Source organism: Schistocerca americana, chromosome X, assembly GCF_021461395.2.
Source record: "Schistocerca americana isolate TAMUIC-IGC-003095 chromosome X, iqSchAmer2.1, whole genome shotgun sequence".
In the NCBI taxonomy this organism is placed as follows: domain Eukaryota; kingdom Metazoa; phylum Arthropoda; class Insecta; order Orthoptera; family Acrididae; genus Schistocerca; species Schistocerca americana.
The window spans coordinates 825,733,713-825,758,500 of record NC_060130.1 but is presented as its reverse complement, the minus strand read 5'-3'; the positions used below and the strand labels follow the sequence as shown (position 1 = coordinate 825,758,500).

At 40.1% G+C, this 24,788-nt stretch overlaps 1 protein-coding gene across 1 annotated transcript in view; it reads right to left on the bottom strand.

Annotated features, from left to right (window-relative positions):
* LOC124555311 overlaps positions 1 to 24,788 on the bottom strand; it is a 471,119-nt gene that overhangs the window by 20,376 nt on the left and 425,955 nt on the right. The window contains exon 23 of the mRNA XM_047129186.1: positions 13,565 to 13,731. Within this exon, the coding sequence (XP_046985142.1) occupies positions 13,565 to 13,731 (167 nt within the window). The remainder of the gene's footprint in view (positions 1 to 13,564; positions 13,732 to 24,788) is intronic.

Below are 24,788 nucleotides of genomic sequence, written 5' to 3'. Positions count from 1 at the left end.
AGTATCAGCCCCCCTTGGTCACATCACGATCACCTCCCACCTGCTGTTGCAACGGCACCGGCCGTTACACCCATACTGTGCCTGTCTCCGGGCCTGCAGTTGGGACACATCACACCGTCGGTTGCACCAGCTCGCTCTACATAGTGTGCTGCTTGTGGCCGCTGTCTGATGCAGACTTTGGTTGATGCCTGCTTTGCAAATTGGAGTTGGTTCATGTTGGTGGATCACATACTAGATACCCACAGGATTTTGGATTATGATGCACGTTTTGTCTGCCTGGTGAGCCACCTCCATGCTCATCCAGATCTCATCAGTGATCTGCTACTATCGCCACCCACCTTTCCCAAGTATTTAATGACAGAAACATTACTTACTGAATACCTTTCTCACCCTCTGGCAGAGGCTATCCACCACATCATCCATGACGAGCACCTCAACGACTGCAAACCTTCGCAGCTTTGGCAGCGCCTTTTTACATTGACTGATGATCATACACTACCAGACGCCATGCTTTGGACTTTTTGGTTGGTCGAACTGCCACCAGACCTACAACTCCACCTGTTATCTCACATCACCGACCCTCTTGAGGTTTCCCTAAGCATGATCAATGGGGCATACACGCAGTCATTGATCACCGACACTGCCAGTCACAGACAACATCCCCGTCACCATCAGTTGGCATGACTGCACCTTTGGTTCCACACTCTGGCGATAGAGACCAGTGCCCTCACCTCAGCACCATAGCTGACTATCAGGAGCTGCCACCTAGCGGCCTACATGAGGTACTGCCTGCGGACCCCTGACAACCGTCGACCTCACTTGAGCTGCAACCTGATTGGCTTCCAGCCCCCAATGTAGTCAGCTGTTCTGTGCTGGTTCCACGCTACTTACGGGGATGCCGTCTGCAACTCTCGCGAGCCTTCCACCTTTCCCAACCGAGACTGATCTGCATGATTAGGCACTATGTCCCGCCATGATCTTTCACCGCATCTGCTGTCCAAAGCTGCACCACTTGCTCCAGTGGCGCGACGTCTCTACGTCATTGACTTGTCATCAGGCAGTCACTTTCTCATCGACACTGGTGCTGAAGTCGGCACCATTCTGGCCAAGCATGTGGGCAACATGTTTTCTCCTGTTAACCTCAATTTGATTGCTGTAAATCACTCTCCTATCATGGTCTTTGGCTCCATCAAGATGTCACTTTGCCTATCACCAGTCACCACCTTTCCTTGGACTTCCCATGTCACTGACGTGGACAAACCTGTAATTGGATTAGACTTTCTACACCATTTTAAACTTTTACCAGACCTGCACGCTGCTACACTCTGCCATGCGTCTGGTTCTACCGGTACATGCTCAAATGAACTCGGTACATCTCCACTCTCCACCTCCTTGGCTATGCGTTCCACATGTGCATCTCTTCTCGAAGGTATTATGGCATGTCTCTCCAATTTACCGGATGTCTGCAAACAGATCCTGCACTTCTACTGCCTCAGTTGAATTGGCTCAAGCACGGAGTACCTTACACATCCTCTCTGCAGAGCCTCTTCTTTCGACACTGCCTCCCTCTCCTACTGCGTCTTCACTCCGCTTCACTTCTGTGTAGAGCTGCACTTTCTCTGCTGCTGGTTCCACGCCGATGAAGTTGGACCTAACGGATGCTCCTGTTCTTGCTTTGCGGGACACTTTGCGTGGCGTTGCTGCAGCGCCATGCCCTCCATCATCGTCTGCTGCCGAAGCCCCACCCACTTCCCTCTGGCCCGGCATGGATGCTCATGTTCTTGCTTCATGGGATCCCCCACATTTCATGGCTACTGCGCTGTGTACTCAGTCGTCATCTGCTGCCAACACTCCACACACGCCATCCTGGCATGCCAAGGTCAGTCAACCACTGCCACTCATGCCCCCCCCCCTCTCACTCCCACGTGTGCTCCCTTCACTGATCTTGGCAATAATCAATGGCACCTGTCACTGAATCCGCACCATAGACGGCACCCCTGCACATTGGGAAGCTCAATGTCTTAGTGCCTTGAAATTACTTCGAGCAAGTACGGTATTGGTTCAATGAATAAAGCCTATGTGGTCACTCACGGAGTCACTTCCCATTGCCCCCGGCACACACTTTGCGTGCTGGGTGCCGCCTTTGCCCCCTGCTGGCACCACGATTTTTTTGTCGAGGTAAGCTAGCTTCACCCTGCCGTACTCCGCACTGCCAGGGGGGGGGGGGGGGGGGCACCTCTGTTGTGTCCATGGCACAAAGCACCTTCTCTTTGGACTATTTTCTTTGCCTTTGCATTCTGTCTTTGTTTGCTCACGCCATGTTTGACATCCATTACTACATTCACTCTGTTCAGTGCCGAAATAAATGTTAATTCTTACTCTAAAAGTGTGTTATCATGGTTCTACGCCACGTAAAACCGACACATGTAACCACAGTGTTGTCAAATTGATTTTCTTAAGTGTTCTTTTTCAACCAAAAATATGAATGAAATGAAGTTTTGTGATGTATATTTTTGTACTGTTAGTATGTAAGGAACTGAAGTGGGTCATCTGAGTGCTTGAAATATACAATTTGTTCGCCCTGTATATTCTGTAAAGAAAAATTGTCCTCAAAAATTATATCTATGTTTCAAACCAACATTTCAGTTCATGGAAATAATACTAGAAACAAGAATATCAAACTTAAAGATTTAAAGCTGACTACTTTGTCCCAGAAAAACATCCATTATGCACAAACACACATTTTCAGTAACTTGCCTGTAACTATAGTATGTTTGGATACCAATAAAATACAATTAATGAGAAACTTAACTGGTTTATTGGTGCTCAACTCCTTACCTGTTTGATAAATTTCTTAGTGCACCTACATTATGTATATGTGATTAATAATGTCAAATAATGTAAGTGTAACATAAAATTTGACTTCTGCTCATCTTCAGTGGAGTAATGTGATCTGTATAAGAAAGTATGGCAAACTGCTTTCTGTTTGATGATGCATGGATACATTATCCCTGTATTTGATTTGTAAAAAAAAGATCTTCTGGTACTGTGACCTTCCAGTTTTTTTTTAAAATTTAGATTTCTTAAAACATTATTTTAAGGCCTTTCTGAACATTTTAAAAGTGCAAATAGAACATTTGTTTCACATGATTTCAACTGCAGCAAAAGTCCTATTGTATCACATCTAAAAATCTATGTTTCTGATTTTTTTCTCATCAGAGGTAATTGTATGGTGTACCAATGCATACCATCACAAATTGAGCACTGCAGTAACTTAAGGAATAACTTACACACTTTTATTTGTGATATGTTTCAAATTAAAATATGTCTGAAATGTTTTACTGATTACACATTATTGAAGACCATTTCACTCAGGATCTGTGAAAGAACATTAGCATATATCCTATTTTTGTAAATATGTATTAGTTATTTTTGTTTTGAAGACAAACTCTACATTTTTGAGGAAACAATGAATTCATGAGGGCTTCATACAATGAAAAGTATATTTATCTAAGGATCTAAGACATGTGTTTCTGTATTTGTTAGTAAAAGTCAATATGCCTTGCCTATTGCCTTTACCATATACTTACAATCAATAGCAGTAACACTTTTTATTCAGAGAAAGGTAACTGGTACTTTATTTTTCACCAGACACTGAAGACCCTTCTTGATGAACTCTCACACCATTTCTCATTCTGGGGGACTTACAAAAATGCATATTACATGCTATGGAGACACTCTTATAGGCCTAGAGATGAAGTCCCATGAGTGTCATCCAATCTGAGACTTAATGTTTTCTCTATACTGGATACACGAGGGATTTCAGCATTCCTACCAGAATTTTTACCACCCTGCCTTTTTTCTCACTTCCTCAGAGAGACAGATCAGTGGGAAGATGATAATGGCCTTCATTTGAATGACCCCTTCCCTGTCTGGGATTATTTAACAGACAGAAGTGCCCTCATAAGGAAGCCACAGAAGTGCTAACTGGAACCTGTGAAGTCAGTGATGTGTGCATGAACAAAAAGACTTGGTGGATCAGATCACAAGCATGATCCATTTTGCTGCTGTTGCATCCATATCAACATCTTCATGTAATCTCATATCTTTTGGTGAAATAATGGTGATCATGGTGCAGCCATGCACAAATGGCTGACACTTTCAGATGCACACATACCGATGTCATCATATGTTCACAAAAGATAGATTATGTTTTGATTCACCAACGATTGTCATGCTGCAGTCATAGATGAGTGGGTGACACTTTGAAAGTGGTACACTTTGAAGATTCATGTGCAGGGTAGCCACAGAGGAGCATGTAGTATTTGGAAAACTAAAATGAAAATACGGAACATCATTAAAGATAATTTTAAAAAGTGGAGGATACATTGTGATGAGAGTCCCTGGACTCAAGTAAGTGTAACACCAGTTCAACTAAAGTGAGATAATCAATTTAGAAGTTTTGTAACATACAATCAAGGTTACATTTATCTATCTGGCAGAATTACTGTGAGTATAGGGGTAAGAGCTAAGATGTTTTCACATTAAATGCCTCATTCAGGCAGACTACTTTAGAAGAAGTCCAGAGAAATGAAGTGTCACAAAAAAAACCTTGTCTGAATAACCTTACCATTATGTATCAAATTATTAGAGTACTAAAATATGAAGTTTTCAAACTCTTTATCTGCTTATATGATACAGAATGTCAAAATGAAGCTCATGTATTATGTCTGTCTGAGCATAATATAAATATAGGCATCCTAATGTTAAACATAGAGGCCTAAAAATTAGCAGACCATTTCTGCAGGTAAAATATGAACAAAGGAAAACTTTTGGTGAAGGCAAAAAAATAAAGTCAAGTTCAAATCTCTTGATACCAGTAGTTTCTGCTTAGATCAACAACTGGAATCCTGTGCTTGTGAATTTCTGCTGCCACAAAAGTCATTTATAATTGTTACAAATTTTTTAGCAATTATTATGCCACTTAGCAAACAAAGACAAAAGATAGACTGCAGAGATCTTAATATTAATTTTCTGAAGGATTGAGGTAGAAAAAAAACTATTTGGAAGTTTTAACTGACACTTACAGGTTTTCTATTGTTAATTCTTCCACCATAATTACACAAGAAAGCAGAAATCCAATAGGTAACATGTTTGTTGGTGAACGCTTAATCAGTGATGTAAATGTTTATTCAGAAGTGAATGACCTCTCTGGCCATGATGCAGAACTAGTCATGGTAAATAACTTACAGTGAAGTGATATAATGGACAGCACCTTGAGTAATTAATGAACAGACAACAGAAAGTTTCAAGGCAGCCTTAAAGGATGCCCAATGGAAGAATGTATACAGTGTGACAGACGTAAATTCCAAATTTAATTTCACAATGTAGGAAAAAGACAGATTGCTACTTACAGTAAAGAAGACACATCAAGCTGCAGACAGGCACAATTAAAAGACACTCACATTATGTTTTTGGCCGCAGCCTTCATCAGTACAAGACACACACACACACACACACACACACACACACACACACACACACACACAAAGCAAGCAAACCTCATGCACACACAACCACTAACTTCAGCATCTCGGGCCAGATTGCAGCATCACATGGGTTGCAGACAGCAATCTGGAGGGAGCAGGGAAGGAGAAGGTGTGTGTTTGGAGCTTACAGGCATGGGAAGGGGGAGAGAGATGAATGCTGTCTAGTGGACTGTGCAGGGACTAGACTGCTTACAGGTGCAGCGTCAGGGGGTTGTGGGGCAGGGAGGTGGGGAAAAAAGGAGCAAAAAAGGAGAGAACTGGGAAACTGTTGGCTTGGGGGGGGGGGGGGAGGGGGTGGTGACAGTATGTTACCATAGATTAAGGCCAGGATAATTATGAGAGCAGAGAATGTGTTATAAGGGTAGCTCCTACCTGTGCAGTTCAGAACAGCTGGTGGTGGAGGGTAGGATCCAGATGACTCAGTCAGTTAAGCAGCCATTGAAATCAACTGTAATTGGCAGTGGCCATTCATCCTGGTGAACAGCTGGTTGGTAGTCATACCAATATAAAAAGCTGTGCAATGATTGCAGCAAAGCTCATAAATGATGTGGCTCGTTTCACAGATGGCCCAACCCCTGATGGGGTAGGATGAACCTGTGATGGGACTGGAATAGGTAGTGCTGAGTGGGAGGATCATGCAGGTTTTGCACCTGTGTCTTCCACAGGGATATCATCCTTGTGGCAAGGGGTTGGGATTGGGAGTGGCACAGGGATGGACTAGGATGTTGTGGAGGTCAGGTGTACACCAGAACACCACTTTACAAGGGATGGGAAGTATCTCAGGTAGGATGTCCCTCGTTTCAGGGCACAATGATAGATAATCAAAGTCCTGGTGAAGGATGTGGTTCAGTTATTCCAGTCTGGTGTGGTACTAGGTGATGAAGGAGACATTCATTTACGTCTGGTTTTTGGCGGTGGTGAGAGGATGGGAGGTGTGAGGTGAAATGGTATGGGAAATCTGTTTGCGAATTAGGTCTGGAGGTAGCATTTGTCTGTGAAGGCCTTGGTGAGACTCTCAGCACACCAAGCAAGGGAGTTTTTGTTACTGTAGATACACCATCTCCAGGTGGCCAAGCTATATGGGGGGGATTTTTTGGTGTGAGAGGGATGACAGCTGTCAAAATGCAGGTACTGTTGGTGGTTGATGGACTTAATGAGGACAGAGATGCAGATGAAAACATCAGACGGGATGAGATCAACATCTAGGAAGGCAGCATGCCAGTTGAGGAAGACCACATGGAGCAGATGGGATAGAAGGTGTTGAGGTTGTGAAGGAATGAAGACAGGGTGACTTGGCCTTGAGTCCAAATTGTGAAGATATCATCAATGAACCCAAACCAGACTAGGGGTTTGGTTTTGGTTTTATGAATCGCAGTGACTAACTGTCAGAAGGCCTCCACCAATTATCTGACTCCTCCACCTATAAACTCTGCCAGAGTGATCCCATCCTTGAAGTATAACACAAACTCCAATCCCTGCCTAAAGCCTTAGGCCCTTCCCACAGCATCTCCCCTGAATCTATTTCCCTCCTCACCCCTAGAAACCCTGCAAACCCACCTCCTACATGCTCCCCAAAATCCACAAGCCCAATAATCCTGGACACCCCATTGCGGTCAGTTATTGTGCCCTCACTGAAATAATTTTGGCCCTCATTGATCAACACCTCCAACCAATTGCCCATAATCTACACTCCCACATCAAAGACACCAACCACTTCCTTCACTGACTCTCCACCATCCCTACCCATTTATCTCCTGGATCCCTACTCGTCACTGTTGACACCACCTGCCTATACACCTACATACCTCAGGCCCATGTTCTTACCACTATTGGACACAACCTTCCCCAGTGTCCTTCAGACTCCAAATCCACTACCTTATTCTTAATACACATTACTTACTTTATCCTAACTCACAACTACTTCTCATTTGAAGGGAAGTATACAAACAAATCCATGGCACAGCCATGGGCACCTGCATAGCATCCTCCTATGCCAATCATTTTATGGGCCATCTAGATGAGACTTTCCTAGCTTCCCAAACCACCAACCCACCACTATTTGTTAAGGTTCATTGATGATATCTTCATGATCTGGATTCATGGCCAAGACACCCTATCTTTGTTCCTTCAGAATCTAAATACCTTCTCTCCCATCCACCTCATGTGGTCCTCCCCAATCCAGCATGCCACCTTTCTAGATGTTGATGTCCTCCTCTCTGATGGTTTCATCCACACCTCTCTCCAAATTAAACCCACCAACCACCTGCATTTTGATTGCTGTCATCCTTTTCACACCAAAAAATCTGTCCCATTTAGCATTGCCACCTGAGGATGGTATATCTGCAGTGACAACAACTCCGTTGCCCAGTGTGCTGGGAGTCTCACCAAGGCCTTCACAGACAGGCCCTGCCACTAGACCTAATCTGCAAATAGATTTCCTGTGATATTTCCCCTCACACCCCCAGTCCCCCCATCACCCCCAAGTACCAGCCACAAAGAAGTGTCCCCTTCTTCACCCAGTATCACCCTGGACTGGAATAACTGAACCACATCCTTTGCCAGAGTTTTGATTTTGTTAAAGTTTCGAGAACATACCTTCACCGAAGAGTCCAGCAGTATATTGCTCCTTCCTACGTATATCTCGCGAGAAGACCATGAGGATAAAATCAGAGAGATTAGAGCCCACACAGAAGCATACAGACAACCCTTCTTTCCACGAACAATACGAGACTGGAATAGAAGGGAGAACTGATAGAGGTACTCAGGGTACCCTCCGCCACACACTGTCAGGTGGCTTGTGGAGTATGGATGTAGATGTAGATGTAGATATCACTGTGCCTTGAAATGTGGGACATTCCACTCAAGATACTTTCCACCCCTCATAAAGTGGTGTTCGATTGCACACCCAACCTCCACAACATCTTAGTCCATCCCTATGTCATTCTCAATCCCAACCTCTTGCCACAAGGATCATGTCCCTGTGGAAGACCCAGGTGCAAAACCTGCCCAATCCATCCACCCAGCATTACCTACTCCAGTCCTGTCACAGGTTTATCCTACCCCACAATGCGTAGGGCCACCTATGGAAGTCACTTACTAGCTCTGCTGCAATCATCGTGGAACTTTTTATATTGGTATGACTATCAACCAGCTGTTCACCAGGATGAACGGCCACTGCCAAGCTGTGGTCAAGAGCAAAGTAGACCATCATGTGGCACAACATGCAGCTGAACATAACGCAGTCGATTTCAATGGCTGCCTCACTACCCAAGCCATCTGCAGCCTTCCCTCCACCACCAGCTTTTCTGAACTGCACAGATGGGAGTTGTCAGAGTTATCTTTACAACGCATTCTCTGCTCCCTTAGTATCCTAGCCTCAGCCTATGGTAACACACTGTCCCCACACACTCCACCCAATAGTTTCCATCCCTTCTGTCCTATCATCTCCTCCCCATTCGCATCTCCCACCCTGTTTATTTACAGTTCTCTGCCAATGCATCTGCCCATCTTTCCCAGTCCTCTCCTTCTTTTCGCCACCTTTCTGCACCACAACCTCCTGATGCTACACCTGTTGGCAGTCTAGTCCCTGCACACTCCACCACACAGTGTTCATCTGTCTCCCCACCCATACACTACTATCCTTTCCCCTTTCCCACCCCCTCCTGATTGCTGCTTGTATCCCACATGATGTTGCATTCCAGCTCAAGATGCTGGAGTTGGCGGTTGTGTGTGCATGAGGGGTGATTGCTTGTGTGCGTGCGAATGGTGTATCTCTCTTTTACTAATGAAGACTGTGGTTGATAGCTTTATGTGAGTGCCTTTTAATTGTGCCTGTCTGCAACTTGACGTGTCTTCTTTAAAGTACGTAGCAATCTGTCTTTTTCCTACATTGTTGATATTACTGCCTGGAGTTTCCCATGTCCAAATTTAATTCAGTTGAAGATGCATTTCTATCAGTCTTTTACCACTGGTTTCTGAAGAAAACAGTAAAGTATGATCTTAATGAAATGAAAATACCTTGGCTTATATAAGGAATCAAAATACTATGTGCAAGGGAAACGAAGTTGTTGGAAATGTTTAGGACAAAAAGAGATGTAGAACTAATTACATATAACAAGAAATACTGTACTGGTTTAAGGAAAGGGATTACAAAATCAAAAAATCTATCTATAATATTTGAAATTAATAATTAAGATAGTAAAATTAAATCTGTATGGGCAGTAGATAAAAGAGAAACTGGGAAATCACTCACAGCATGTGGAGACTTTGTTATTATAAAGAACTGGCAACTAATAAATGATAGCAATAAGGTAGTCAACACAGGTATTTAACAATCAGTACCTCGAAGTTGCTCTGAAGATCTGGACAGTTCAGGCGATAAAGCATTATAATATAAATAAGAAGTAGTGCCTCACATGAACATACAATGCTCTACCAAAGATCTTAAGAATGTAATTAACTCGATCAAAATCCAAAAACATCTCTCACAGAGTTGACAACATCTTAAGGAAAATATTAAAATCAAGTTCTTCACACATATGCAATGTATTAAGTCATATATCCAACGCGTCACTATCATAGGTTGTTTTTCCAGAGAGATGGAAATATGCTATCATCAGACCCCTTCACAAGAAAGTAAGTAGAACAGATATAAATAATTACCAACCAGTCTCACTACGTACATCTCTCTTGTAGGCACTAGAAAAATTTATGCAGGCATCATAACACATCTCTCTCAAAGTAAGGTACCTAGCAAGTCTCAATTTGGATTTCAAAGAGGTCTCGCCACAGAACATGCTATTTTTAATTTCATGAATCAGCTAAAATAGAATTTGAATGGCAAAATGTTGCCAACCATTATCTTCTGTGACTTGTTGAAAGCATCTGATTGCAGACTTAGCAGTATTTTCCAATAGAAGCTAAAATATTATGCTACCAGATATCTTGCTAGTAAATGGTTAAATGATGTAAAATGAAACAGCATCTTCAGAATGAGATATAATCATTACAGGTGAATGACAGGGATAAATTTTGGGTCTACTCTCGTTCTTGTTATATGTAAATGATTTTTCATCATATATTCAAGATGCAGAAAAAGTTCTGTTTGCTGACAATGCAAGTATTGTTACCAAACCCAATGGAGTAGCTTCAACACTTGAAAATATAAATAATATTTTCTTGAAAACTAATAACCTTTTCTCTGAAAATGGACCCTCACTGGATTTAGATAAAACACAATAAATGCAATTCTGTATTGCACAAACCCTGGTCACACTCTTGTACATAATGCATGGGGTAAATCAATACATGAAACAGAATATTCAAATTTCTTAGGTTTTTATACTGAGCAGAACCTGAACTGGAAACCACATACTGCAGATGTTCTTAAATGACTAAGCACTGCAGCTTTTGTATTACAGATATCAGATTTTTGGAGATGAAACTGTAAAAAAAGTTGACCTACTTTTCCTGTTTTCATTCACTAATGTCATACAGTATCATATTTTTGGATATTGAGAGAAAAGGTATTTGTTACACAAAATCATATAATGAAGATAATGTGTGGTGTCCACTCTAAAGCCTCCTGTAAACAGCTGTTTATACAGTTGGGAACACTGACAACAGTGCATTTACTCCCTTATGAAGTTGTGGTCCCTTGATGCCTCAAAATGTGTTGTACCAACCGTTCCCTTCTTTAATTAGTTTGTACTACAAATTTCTCTTCTCCCCAATTATATTCAGTACTTCCTGATTAGTTATGTTATCTACCCATCTAATCCTCAGAATTTTTCTGTAGCACCATATTTCAAAAGCATCTTTCCTCCTCTTGTATAAACTCTTTGTGGTCCATGTTTCACTTCCATACATGGCTACACTCTATACAAATACTTTTAGAAAAGACTTCCTGACACTTAAATCTATACTCAATGTTAACAAATTTCTCTTCTTGAGAAATGCTTTTCGTGCCACTGCCAACAATGTTCATAAATATAATACTAGAAGGAGAAACGATTTACACTATCAGTCATTCAGCCTTAGTGTGACACAGAAATTCTGAGTGTGCTTTTAAGAGAGCATGAGAGAGATCGAAGATATTAGGACCAGTAAAATGAAAATGAGACAGATGGAAAATATTATTTCAAAGCTAATCATATAACTGTTAATATGTTTAGCTTTCTGTGAGACAAGATGGTCAATGCCATCATGGAAAAAAGTTTGCAGTTGCCTACAGAACCATGATCGTACCCATGAGTGCGCTCTTTGTCCAATGCTACAAGTGGGTGGACCCACACGTTGCCACAGTTGTTTCAAGTCTGCTGCAGAAATTTCCCTCAGAATTCAATACACATCCTCCATACAGTCATGATCCCTCCTCATGTGATTGCCATATTATTGGTGTCCTGAAGAACATGGATTCTGAAGAAAGACATTCATGGCCATCAATTTGCTTCAGACAAAGAGGTGCACAATTGGGTACAATCATGGTTCTATAGGCAACTGGAAACATTTTTCCATGAAGGCATTGACTGTCTTGTCTCATGGTGGGATAAATCTATTAACAGTTATGGTGATTACTTTTGAAATAATAAGCAGTTTAATTACTTTTTTTACATCTGTCTCTTGTTTATTTGACTGCTCCTTATAGGTAGGTATAAATCACTATATGTACATAAAAAAGCACCTTACAAAATCATGAAAATGGTCAGCATGTTGCCATAATTTTTGCTGAGATGATTTACTATAATTGTAAAACTAACTCATTTCACTTCATAGTGAGAGGTTGCAATTATAATCCATGGAACATTCAAATAAGTAGCTATAATTAAGCAGAGGAGTGTCCAAATCACACTTAAGATATTTCCAAGACAATGGCAGAGCATTTTGCTAATATTATCTCCACTGCTAGCTTGGATCTACCATTTTATTACTACAAAAAATCATGGAGGCAAATGGTTAGAGTTTCAACCAATAATGAATTAGACTGCAACTGCCCTTTCTCCAGATGGAAGCTGCACTCAGCTTTGTTAAGGTCATAGGAACTTTTCCTAACAATTAACAGATTCAAAGACATGCTACAGCAATTTAATAGTTGGGCCAAACAAGATCTCAATCATTTTAATCATGTTTGGCAGTCAAAAGAAATTCCTCATTCTGGGAAGAAGACAATCCTAATTCTACAGTTGAAATTATGGTAGGTTTTCTAAGCACAAATAGCTATTGTGGCATCATGTTGGGAATGTCTTGAAGGGTGCTATGAACCAGTAACATGGATTCCAGACACCAATAAACTTCTTAGTCATTTCCAATTTTTACACACAACTGCATTAATAACTTATTTTGGCTCCCTCCGAGGACCTATAATTAAGAATTTGTTTTATTGCTCACATACAATAGAACAGTATAAAATTTGGAGAGCAACTAACACCAGATTGTGTGAATGTTTATCTGGTGTACACTACAGATGAAAACCTCCCAGGTTTTTAGCCAAGTGCTAGTGATAGATACTGCTATGTTTTGATGAGTGTCACGCTCATCATTTTCTGGTTAAGTCAGTTTGCTAGAAGACAATGAATATGGCATTCATTCATATGCCATAGTACCTCAATGACTATACCTCACTGAAAATCTGAGAGCTTTTCAACGTTACTGCCAGATTGTTCTCTCTACCATTTGGTAAATACATAGCCACCGGGCTTAAAAAACATTGCATAGATTATTATGCATTTTCGAAAGAGTTTCTTCAATATGATGCCCAAAATGCATTTTCTGACTACAGATATTTCCAGTAACTCTAAACTTCATTGTATTATTAGAATATGGCTTTGTGTGGATCATTTATATCCTTGGTACATAAAAATTAAATGATAATCACCATATTCCAATGCATGTTGTCACCGTATTTAACAAAGTTTGAGTAATGTAAAGCAAAGTTAATGGTATGTGCAGGTAATATATGCACAAATATAATTTTAAATCTGATTGAACAATCTTGGTTTATAGCAGAAAATACTTACGTGACACTGATACCACTGCCTTCTGGATTTCGGCCTCCGGTTGGTGCATATGATACAGTCTGATCACTTGCATCAAATGAACATTCTACTCTTACTGTTTTATCTGTCTCTTGCATTATTACAGGATTTTGTTGGATTACCACATGATTAACATAACGACCACGGCCCTACAATGTACATTAATCAGAATTTATAATTCATTTAATTAAATTAGACTAAGTGATTAAATAGATAAATAAAACACAGAACATCCTATCAAATAAGCAATCAAGACAGTACTTTTAGAATTACTTGCTCAATTAAGAATATTAAATGTGCAATTTAGAGTCAGAAAAACAATGCTTCTAAAGGCATTAACATGTTGATAGCCAATGAGTATTAGCACGTCAGTTTTGAAAATCTTTAAATAAAACTTCCAAACCTATGCCTGAACTAGACTTTAATGAAACAGAAAAAGTTTATTTTCTTCTTAATGTTATCTCCATATGAGGTGTGATTGGAAAGTTTTAAGAATGAGCTTGTAATTGCACAATGGTAATAACTGCATGCTACTGTGAGTCATCTCCTTCAAAATAGTCCCCTTCTGACTGAACACACCAACTCCAACAGTGTTTCCACTTTTGGAAATATTCCTGGAAATTTTTTCCCTTATGTTTGTTAAGGACGCTCTCCGTATTTGCCTGGATGTCTTCAATTGAGTCAAATCACTTCCCTTTCACTGAAAATTTCAGTTTAGGAAACAGACAGAAGTCTGCAGGGGCCAAATCATGAGAATATGGCAGTTCTGGAAGCACACAAATTTTGAATTTGGTCAAAAATTCAACAATGGAGAAGGCACGATGAGCTGGATCATTGTCATGGTGTAGCACCCAACTCCTGTATTTCCACAATTGTCTGTCCTCAAGGGGTAAATTCATGATGCACAATACCAGTAGAATAAAAAAAAATCACCAATATTGTCTTTGCCTTTGACCGACTTTACCGTGTTTTTTTTTTTTTTTTTTTTTTTTTTTTTTTTTTTTTTTTTTTTTTTTTTTTTTTTTTTTTTTTTTGTCGTGGTGAACCTGGAGTCTTCCACTGCAAAGACTGCACTTTGGTTTCAGAATCATATCCATACACCCATGATTTGTCACCTGTAATTACCCTATTTAACAAATCTGGGTCATTTTTAGTCCGATTAATCAGTTCTTGGCACACTTCAAGTCACTATTGTCTCTGGTCACTTGACAATACTTTTGGAATGAATTTTGCAGACACTTGATGCATGTTCAGATCTTCAGTTAAAATTGACTGAACTGCATAGAAACTTAAATTAAGTTCATCAGCCATCTCCCTAATTGTAAGTCTACAATCAGAGTGCACTAAGTCGCGAACTTTCACAGCAACAGACCGACACTCAACCAGCTTCCACAATGAACTGAATAAAGGAAATACAGTTTCCTGTCAGAGGGTGTTCAAGAACAAGGCAATGACTCACTTCCCACTCTCCATGTACCTGAACGCCGAACTAGTGAGCAGTAGCGGATCCATTCTTAAAACTTTCCAGTCACACCAAGTATGAGGTAGGCATGCTAACATAGACTTGGAAGGAAGGTAGTTATGAGGCTTATCCAGAATGTTAAGATAAGAAGTCTAACAGAAACTGAAGAAAAATTACGTTTTAAAAAAAATGACACTGGTGTTTCCTGTATTCCAAGTACAGTGAGCAAGAATACATCAGACCTTTGCTGCAGCAATCTTGTGTTTGAAAAGTCAGTTCTCATTTATGTTATGTTGCTTACAAATATGATTAATGGAAAGTTCATTCCATGATGGAACAATATGATAATCTACTCAATTTGATGTTAACAGTCACTGAAACATGGATAAATTGTCACATTCCTATGAGTAACTAGCAAGCACTGAAAAGTTGCCACACACACTCAATTACAAAGAAATTCATCTTAACACAAGGAAATCATCACAGCATTTTCTGGGACATAAAAATGGTCCTTGTTTTGCTCCATGGCATGTTATCAGTCCAGGGAAGATTTATGAAAAAATTACTAGGCTATCCAAAACAAGCAACAAGAAATGCTGTCCATGGATTCCTTTTATTGCATGACTGGTTCAAACAACAAACAGTGTACGACACAACAGACCTACTAAAGTACTTCAGGTGGGAGGTTTTGCTATATTCATTGCATAGTCAAGATGAACATAAACTTAACTGAAGTTCAAGAAAAATATAGGCAGCAAGCCTTCTGTAAGGACTGGTGAAGTTCAAGGGATAGTAAAAAATTGACCAGAAGAGTACATGGAACACTTCGTTACCAATGAAATAGAAAATGCACATTATGAAGCTAATAAAAAATAGTATCATCACGAGTGATGGGAAAATAACTAAAAATGTGTTCCAAACCTATAAAAATTTAATATGTAAACAAAGCTAAACTCTGCCAGAACAGACCATTAAGGCCCATCGGTACCGACAGGCTGCTGTGTTATCCTCTGTTCACGAGTGTCATTGGACGCAGATGTGGATATGGAGGAACGTGGTCAGCACACCACTCTCCCAGCTGTATATCAGTTTACAAGACCGGAGCCACTATTCCTCAATGAAGTAGCTCCTCAGTTTGCCTTACAAGGGCTGAGTGCACCCTGCTTGCCAGCAGCACCCAGCAAACTGGATGGTCAACCATCCAAGTGCTAGCCCAGCCCAACATTGCTTAACTTTGGTGATCTGACGGGAACCGGAATGTGGAAATACAGTTTTTCGAAATATGGTAATGGAAAGTCCTGGTGGAAAGATGACTGAGGTTAGGGTCCTGGTGCAGAGAGGAAGGTGAGTTTGAGAGTTTGGGACAGGGACAGGGGAGCTCGATTGAGGGCAGGAGGATTATGGGATCAGTGGATGTGTTGCACGGACAACTACCATCTATATAATTCAGAGAGCCTAAAGGGGGGGAGGGGGGTCGGTGGGGGGGGGGGGGGGGGGGAGGATACAGGTTGCAAAGAAGTTATTGAAATCAAGTATGTTGTGCTTAGCAATGTGTTCAGCCAGTGAGTAGTCAACTCTGCTCTTGGCTACAGTTAGGCAGTGGCCATTCATTTGGGGGAAGAACTGGCTGGTGGTCGTACTGACATAAAATGTTGTGCAGAAGTTACAGCTGGTATATGACAGGAATGCTTTCACATGTGGCCCAGCCTCTAATAGGATAGGTAATCCTATGATGAAAGTGATGTAGGATGTACTAGGTGTGTGTATCAGAGAAGTCTTGTAGGTGGGTCTTTTGGGTAGCATAAAACTGGATTAGGATGTTGTGGAGATGTGACTCTGACATGGATGGCAACAATTATGGGTGAGATGTTCCTCACTGCTGGGCACAACGATAAATAGTTCAAACCCTGATGAAGGATTTGGTTCAGTTGTTCTAGTTCGAGGTTAAAGGTTACTGAACTAGATATGGACAAAGATTTGGATGGAGCCATCGGGGAGGTGTAGGTCAATGTCTGTGGAGATGGTATGCTGGGCAGAGCAGGACCAAGTGACGTGGATGGGAGAGAAGGTGTTGAAGTTGTGGAGGAATGAGGATAGGGTGTCTGGGCCCTGGGTCTGGGTAATGACAATATTATCAATGAATACAAACCAGACAAGGGGTTTGGGATTCTGGCTGGCTTCAAATGTTTCATCTAGATGGTCTATAAAAAGGTTGACATAATAGGGTCCTCTGCAGTTGCCCAGTGCTGACTTGCAGATTTGTTTGTATATCTTCCCCTCATAGGAGAAGAAGTTATATGTGAGGATACAGTTAGTTAGATGTTCATGGAATGGAGTGGTGTGTCTTGAGTCAGAAGGACATTGGGTGAGGTAGTGTTAAATCTTACAAGGCCATGGGCATGGACTGAGGGATGTTGGTTTATAGGAATTTGTGTTAACAGTGACAAACGGGGATTCAGGTGGTAATTGAAAGGAAGTGGTTCATGTCCTTGATAAGGGAGGTTAGGCTATTGGCTGGAGGTGTTGGTCAACAAGAGCTGAGATTCTTCCTATGGGAGCACAGTGAAAGATATCAGGCCACAGTGTCATGTAATGTGATAACATTGCCAGCTACTACACTGTGTCATCTACTGTTGAGAAATATATATACATGGCAAGTTGCAAGGTGATTGCCAGGCCACACAGGTAAGCACAGAGCAAGCAGATGTTGCTGAGAATTTCTAATAAGGAGACAGAGGGGGAACAGCATGCTACAATGGCAAGATTCTGGCTGTATTTGGAACTAAAATAAAGATTCCCCAAAAATACAAAAATGGTACCGAGAAGAGCTACAAAAATCTGGAAACAGTGTTGATATCACAACAACAAGAAAATTCTTATAAAATATCACTGTGTTGGTCATATTTAAAAAAAAAAGTTATTAACAATTGTTTGCAAATTCATTTAACAACAGATAACAACATGTTGCCAGTGCACACTATGTAGCAATTGTTAGTGGATGAAATCTGGCTACAAATGAATATATGGCATAAGGATAAATTAAAAAACCTACTTATTATAAACAAACATCTTAGATTAGTACTGTTGTGTGCCCAAAACAGAGTTCTCCACTAACATGTGCTTATGCAGAAGTTAGTCATTTTCAGTATATCAGTTGGTGATATTGAGACTTTTAAACTGTGAATGTTAGAAAAGTGACCAAACTTTGGTGTGGAGAACTATTTATTACAAAATGGTACCCATTGTCTGCAATTGCTCTGCATGCTTTCTGATTTCATTTGTACCATTTGGGATAGTATTATACTATGTAGGTAAATTTGTCTTCTGTGAATAAATCAGCAGTAAATTCAAAAGTGTGGTAAGCCTACATTAAAATCCTGAAGGATTAAAGTCTTAATTCCCTGTTATTCATTTATTTATATTTATTAATGTTATATACATATATAATTCGCTAATCACTTCCACAGTCCCCCTGATAACAATTAGATGCTTACATATGGGGTAATTTCTGGTGGATGGGTAGCTGTAGGTAGTCACCAAACCTCCAGGTATCTTGCAGTTGGGTAGTTTTGTCTGGTACTGGACCATTATTTTCACATCAACATGTACATGGATAGTCTGCAAATCACACTTAAGTGCCTGGCAGGGAGGTCATCAGACCACCTCCACAATAATTCTCTATTATTCCTTTCTCGAACAAACATATACCTATATCTTTCACTGTGAGCTCTGATTTCCCTTTTTTTATTATGATGATCATTCCTCTCTACGTAGGTTGGCATCAACAAAATATTTTTACATTCAGAGGAGAAAGTTGGTGATTGAAACTTCACAAAAGTTCCTGCTGCAATGGAAAATGCCTTTGTTTTAATGATGTCCACCCCAAATCCTGTACCATGTCTATCATGCTCTCTCACCTATTTCCTCAGTAATACAAAAGATGGTACTGTTCTTTGAACTTTTTCAATTTACTCTGTTAATCCTATCTGGTAAGGATCCTATACCATGCAGCAGTATTTCAAAGGATGACAGACATGCATAGTTTAGTCATTCTCTTTTGCAGATTTTTTGCAACTTTTAAGTGTTCTTCTAATAAATCACAGTCTTTGGTTCTCCTTCCCCACAACATTTTCTATGTGTTCTATCCAATTTAAGTTGTTTGTAATTGTAATTCCTAGATATTGAGCTGAACTGACAGTCTTAAGATTTGATTGAGTTATCGTGTAACTGAAATTTAACTCATGTGGATGACCTCACACTTTTAATTATGCAGGGCCAACTGCCAATTTTTGCACCATACAGATATCATTTCTAAATCTTTTTACAATTTGTTTCGATCTTCTGATGACTTTACTGGATGATAAATGATAGAACCATCTGCAAACAATGTAAGATGTTTCCTCAGATTATCTCCTAAATTGTTTATATAGATAAAAAGCAGCAGAGAGCCTATAACATTGTGGGAGTTGCCAGAAATCATTTCTGTTTCACTCACTGACTTTCCATCAGTTACTATGAGCTGTGGCCTCTCTCACAGAAAATCATGAATCCAGTCACATAACTGAGATGATATTCTATAAACACACAGTTGTAGTGGTCTGCCACTGATCACACTGCTGCCTGCCAGTATTGCTGTTTCCCTTAAATGTGCCATTACATTCACATGTTGCTGCCATCACTGTTGTTGCTGTGCCACCACTCACTGGTCATGTTTCAGCCATTGTTCTGATCCCTGCTGACATCTGCCCACACCACAGTGTCCCTGCCACTGCCACATCTGTGTCACTGCCTGTGCCACGTTTCCATGCTGCTGCCATCACCATAGCTTTTCTATGCCACAGAACCCTTGCCACCACCACCTCCATGTCGACGCCCAAGTCATGTTTCTGCACTGCTGCCATTGAAGCATCTCCACACCACAGCATTCTTGCCACTGCCACCTCCTTGTCACGTCCTGCCCATGCTGGGTATCATCTATATGTTGTCACATTTTAGACCTGCTTTCTTCAGACCTCTGAACATCTCTTGCCAGATAACATTATCAGTTTCCTTTCCCAGGTATACAGAGGTAATATAAGTTGATTTATTTTTTTGTATTTGCTTTTTGATAAAAAGCCTCACTACCAGAATTGTCTCTCCTGTTCTTAGTCCCCTCATGAATCTAACCGAGTGAGGTGGTGCAGTGGTAAGACACTGGACTCGCATTCGGGAGGACGACGGTTCAATCCCGCGTCCGGCCATCCTGATTTAGGTTTTCCGTGATTTCCCTAAATCACTCCAGGCAAATGCCGGGATGGTTCCTTTGAAAGGGCACGGCCGACTTCCTTCCCCATCCTTCCCTAATCCGATGAGACCGATGACCACGCTGTCTGGTCTCCTTCCCCAAAACCAACCAACCAACCAACCATGAATCTAAATTGATCTTTACTGAGCCATCCTAAATGTTCTCTTCAGTTCTCCTCTCACATTTTGTAGCTAATGTCTTCTTCAGTATGAGAAGCATGATGCATTTCTGGAAATAGGTTGGTATCTCACATGTGTTACAGATGGACCTAATCAGTTTCAGCAGGATCATTTTCATGTTATCACCAACATTATTCATTAGTTCTGCAGGAATGTCATCAATACTCATTGCTTTGTTCTCCCATAGATCCTTGAGAGCTTTCTGAAATTCTTCTCACAAAATGTCATCTCCTTTGTCATCTTCATCTGCTTCCCCTTTGTTTCCTCTTATGCCCTTCAATAAAAGTGTTCTGTCATACAATTCCTCAATGCATTCATTCCATATCTTCACCAAATCGTCACCAAACAGCATTTTTCCCTTCACTATACCCAAGTTTGCTGTTCTGCATTTATTAAAAAAGTTATTTGCTATTCTGTAGGTGTAATAGTAAATAAAAATATGTTGTGGAGTCATCAGGTGAACAGCATACTGAGTCTGCAGAACAGTCCGTATATGTCTTATATAATATCACTGATTTTGCTGTAAGGACTGTATATTATACATATCTTGTTTCAGTCATTATATGTAGTATAAGTTTCTGGGGCTCTGAGAAAACTAACCTACTCAAAACTTCTAGACTACCAAGAAAAGATCATCTGAGCCATGGCAGGAGCTAAAAAGAAACAAAACTGCAAACTTTTATTTGAAAAGTGGAGCTAATGTCAATTCCAGCATGTACACACATGAAATTTTCATTTTCACAATGAGAAACCCACAACTTTTTGAGAGCAACTGGTTCTTGCATCAGTATGAGACAAGACACTGAGCAAGTTACATGTTACCTACCCACAGATGAACAATATGAAAAAAACTCTTAATTATATGGTCATGAAATTTGTAAATAAAATCTGGAACAGGAAGAGTCATTTAAATCTGAAAAATAATGAAGAATATCTGAATAGTAAATTCTCCTACCATGTAGATCATTTCTTGAATGATCACCATGTGAAATAGTGCATGTTTGAAGAAGCAACACTGCGTGTGTTACAGTCATATATTACATATTAATGATAACCATGTAAAATATTATCTGTCTGAAGAAGTAACAACATTCATATTATAACCTTACTTTAAGTTTATTTGCCTATATATAGTGTTAGTACTGACACATCATCCTATGTCACATAGTAAAAATTTTATTTAATTGATTTGGGAAGAGAAGTGGGAAATGTGGTGAGGCCAAGTTGATGGTAGGAAATTCCTGTAAGATAACCAGTGGGTTGATATGTGGGTTGGGGAAGGGTTACAGTTTGACAAAATTATGAACTGGAGAGCACAGCATTTATGTTAGATTTTGATTGGCTTTGGTTGGGGAAAAAAGAAAGAGAGAAGAAGAAGAAGAAGAAGAAGAAGAGAGGAGGAGAGACAGAAGCAAAGAGCAGAGATGACCACCCAATGTCAGAACATGCTGCTTGAAACATAGCAAGTTGCAATCTAATCCATCTGTTATGATTTATATTCCCAAGGATAACTAATTTTTTTTACTCTTTCATTCTATATCTAATGCAGTTGCACACATAATAGACAATCTCTATAGGAATATGTAAAATTGTTGTTTATGTAAAATCTCAGTTACACTTTTATTTCAATTATTTGTAGCTATCTTCCTGATTACAATGATGCAAGTGGTTTTAATGGAAACTAGAATAATTAAAATTACAGCTAATTGAATTTATGAGGATGTCATATAATGGTAAAACATTGTGGGAAGATAAGCAGTAGAAGAGGTATTGTAACTAATCATTCAGATAGTCCTGACTTTCTGATAACATATTTCTTTAATGGCTGCAACATTCTGAACTTAAACAATATAATTTTATTGCTACATTTTTCTGAGTCGGAAAACACATCTCATTGAAATTGAGTCAGTAATTCAGATTTTGAATAATTCAGAGTCATAAAATATTTATTTCAAGATAGATTCCGTACTCATCAATAAGGGATTTTAGATGATGTATAATAATAATGTTCCATGTACTTTTATGAATAACTAACCTGGAACATTTTTCATATACCAAACAATAGTGCAAAATAATAAAATCTAAGCTAGCCAAATTTGAAAGCAATGAGTAATTTCAGAAATCACATCACGTTCTTATACTTGTCTTTAAATACCCACCCCTCCCCAAAATTGGCAGTCTGAAACTGAACAGTACATGAATAACATCTCAGTCAGATTGTGTCAGTGCCTGGGACTGGAAAGCATTTGAGTAACATCTCTGTGTCATTTAGAGTGAAATTCTGTGCTTTATCATAATACATGCAACACAGGTTTCTAAAGAATATGAAACTGAGTAACATTTTGTGTCTTAAAAATCTTGGGTGAGCTAGTTGATATGCAACCCAAAAGTGTTAATGACCTACAAACTCTGTTCACTGGACATTGTTGTTAATGCTGGTGATAATATTGCAAGTTATTTAGTGTTGTACTGTCACTTTCACATATCTGTAACTATATATTATGCCACTGTGAACTTACACCAATACTTGACTATGTTTAATGATTGTGTGATTCTTCTTCAGCATGTACACTGGCAGAAGAAAATCACAACACCAAAAAATAATTAATGTAGAATAACATAATTTCAGGAATATGTTTTTCTAGGTAACACACCTGTATTTAAGTGGTTAGTATTGCAAGATCACATATTAACATAAACATGAGCTAAGTCATTGCAAATGTGAAACACAGGTACATTAAGAACTGATGTAACTGGGCGAATGTTGAATACAGGGAATGTTGAATACAAGCATGCAAACATGCATGTATTGTGTTGTGCAGGTGCTATATGTCAGTTTGTGTGATGGAGTTCTATACCTGTTGCACTTGGTTGGTCAATACAGGAACAGTTAATGTTGTTTGTGGATGATGTTAGAGTTGTTGTCCAATGATGTCCCATATGTGCTCAGTTGTAGACAGATCCAGTGATTGAGCAGGCCAAGGTAAGATCTTGATATACTGTAGAGCATGTTGGGCTATAACAGCAGTATGTGGGTGAGCTTTATTCTGTTGGAAAAGACCATCTCAAATGATGTTCATGAATGGCAGCACAACTGCTTGAATCACTAGACCGGCGTACAGTTTTCAGTAAGGGTGCTGTCATATGAAATCACATCCCAGACCATAATTTCCGGTGTAGGTCCAGTGTGTCTAGCAATATTATGCACACAGGTTGGTTGCAGCCCCTGAACTGGCCGCCTCCTAATCAGCACACGGTCATCACTCGCACCAAGGCAGAACTAGATTTCATCAGAAAACATGACAGATGTCCACCCTGCCCTCCAATGATCTCTTGCCTGACACCTCTGAAATTGCAAATGGCAGTGGTTTGAGGTCAGCAGAATGCACACTCCAGGGCATCTGTCTCAGAGCTGACTTGGAAGTAACCGATCTGTAACAGTTTGTTGCATCACTGTGGTGTGAACTGCTGCTCAAATTGGTGCTGCAGATGCAGTAAGATGTGCCAGAGCCATACACTGAACACAATGATCTTCCCTCCCAGTTGCGCAATGTGGCCATCCAGTATCCTGTCTCCTTGTGACCATACATTATCATGACAACTGCTGCCAGCAATCATGTATAGTGGCTCCATTCCTGCCCAGTCTTACTGCAGTATTGCGCAAGGAACATCCAGCTTCTAGTAGGCCTCTTATATGGCCTCATTCAATCACAGTGAGATGCTCAAACACAGTGAGGTGCTGATAATGTCATCTTTGTTGTTTTAAAGGCATTCTTGACTAACATCAACTCACCACGTCTAATCTCAAAGGTAACAAATGCTCATCACCATTACAGCTTTTATTTAAAGCAAACATTACTTGCATCCTCATAGTGGTTCCTTTACCTGTATAAACTGGAACTGGTCATCAGCTATGGTATAGTGCAAATAAAATGGTTGAACCACTTTTAAAATTCATTTCTTGTCCAGTCTACATCATTAAGTACTGTCATTAATAGCACTAATTCCCAGGATATTTTTCAGTACAGCAAGATATGAGACTTATAGTTTTGACAAAATCAAGTACAACTTCAAAGTACTGGCAAGCAGGCTATTGCATACTAAGCACAGCATGCTTGATTTCAGTGGCTGCTTCACAACCTGTGCAATCTGGATACTTCCCCCCTAATACCACCTTCTCTGAACTATGTAGGTAGTAGCTGCCCTTGCAACACCCCCTTTGATCTTTTAATCCTGCTGGTGTCAAATCTCTGTTAGTCCATGCCTCACATACACCTCCAT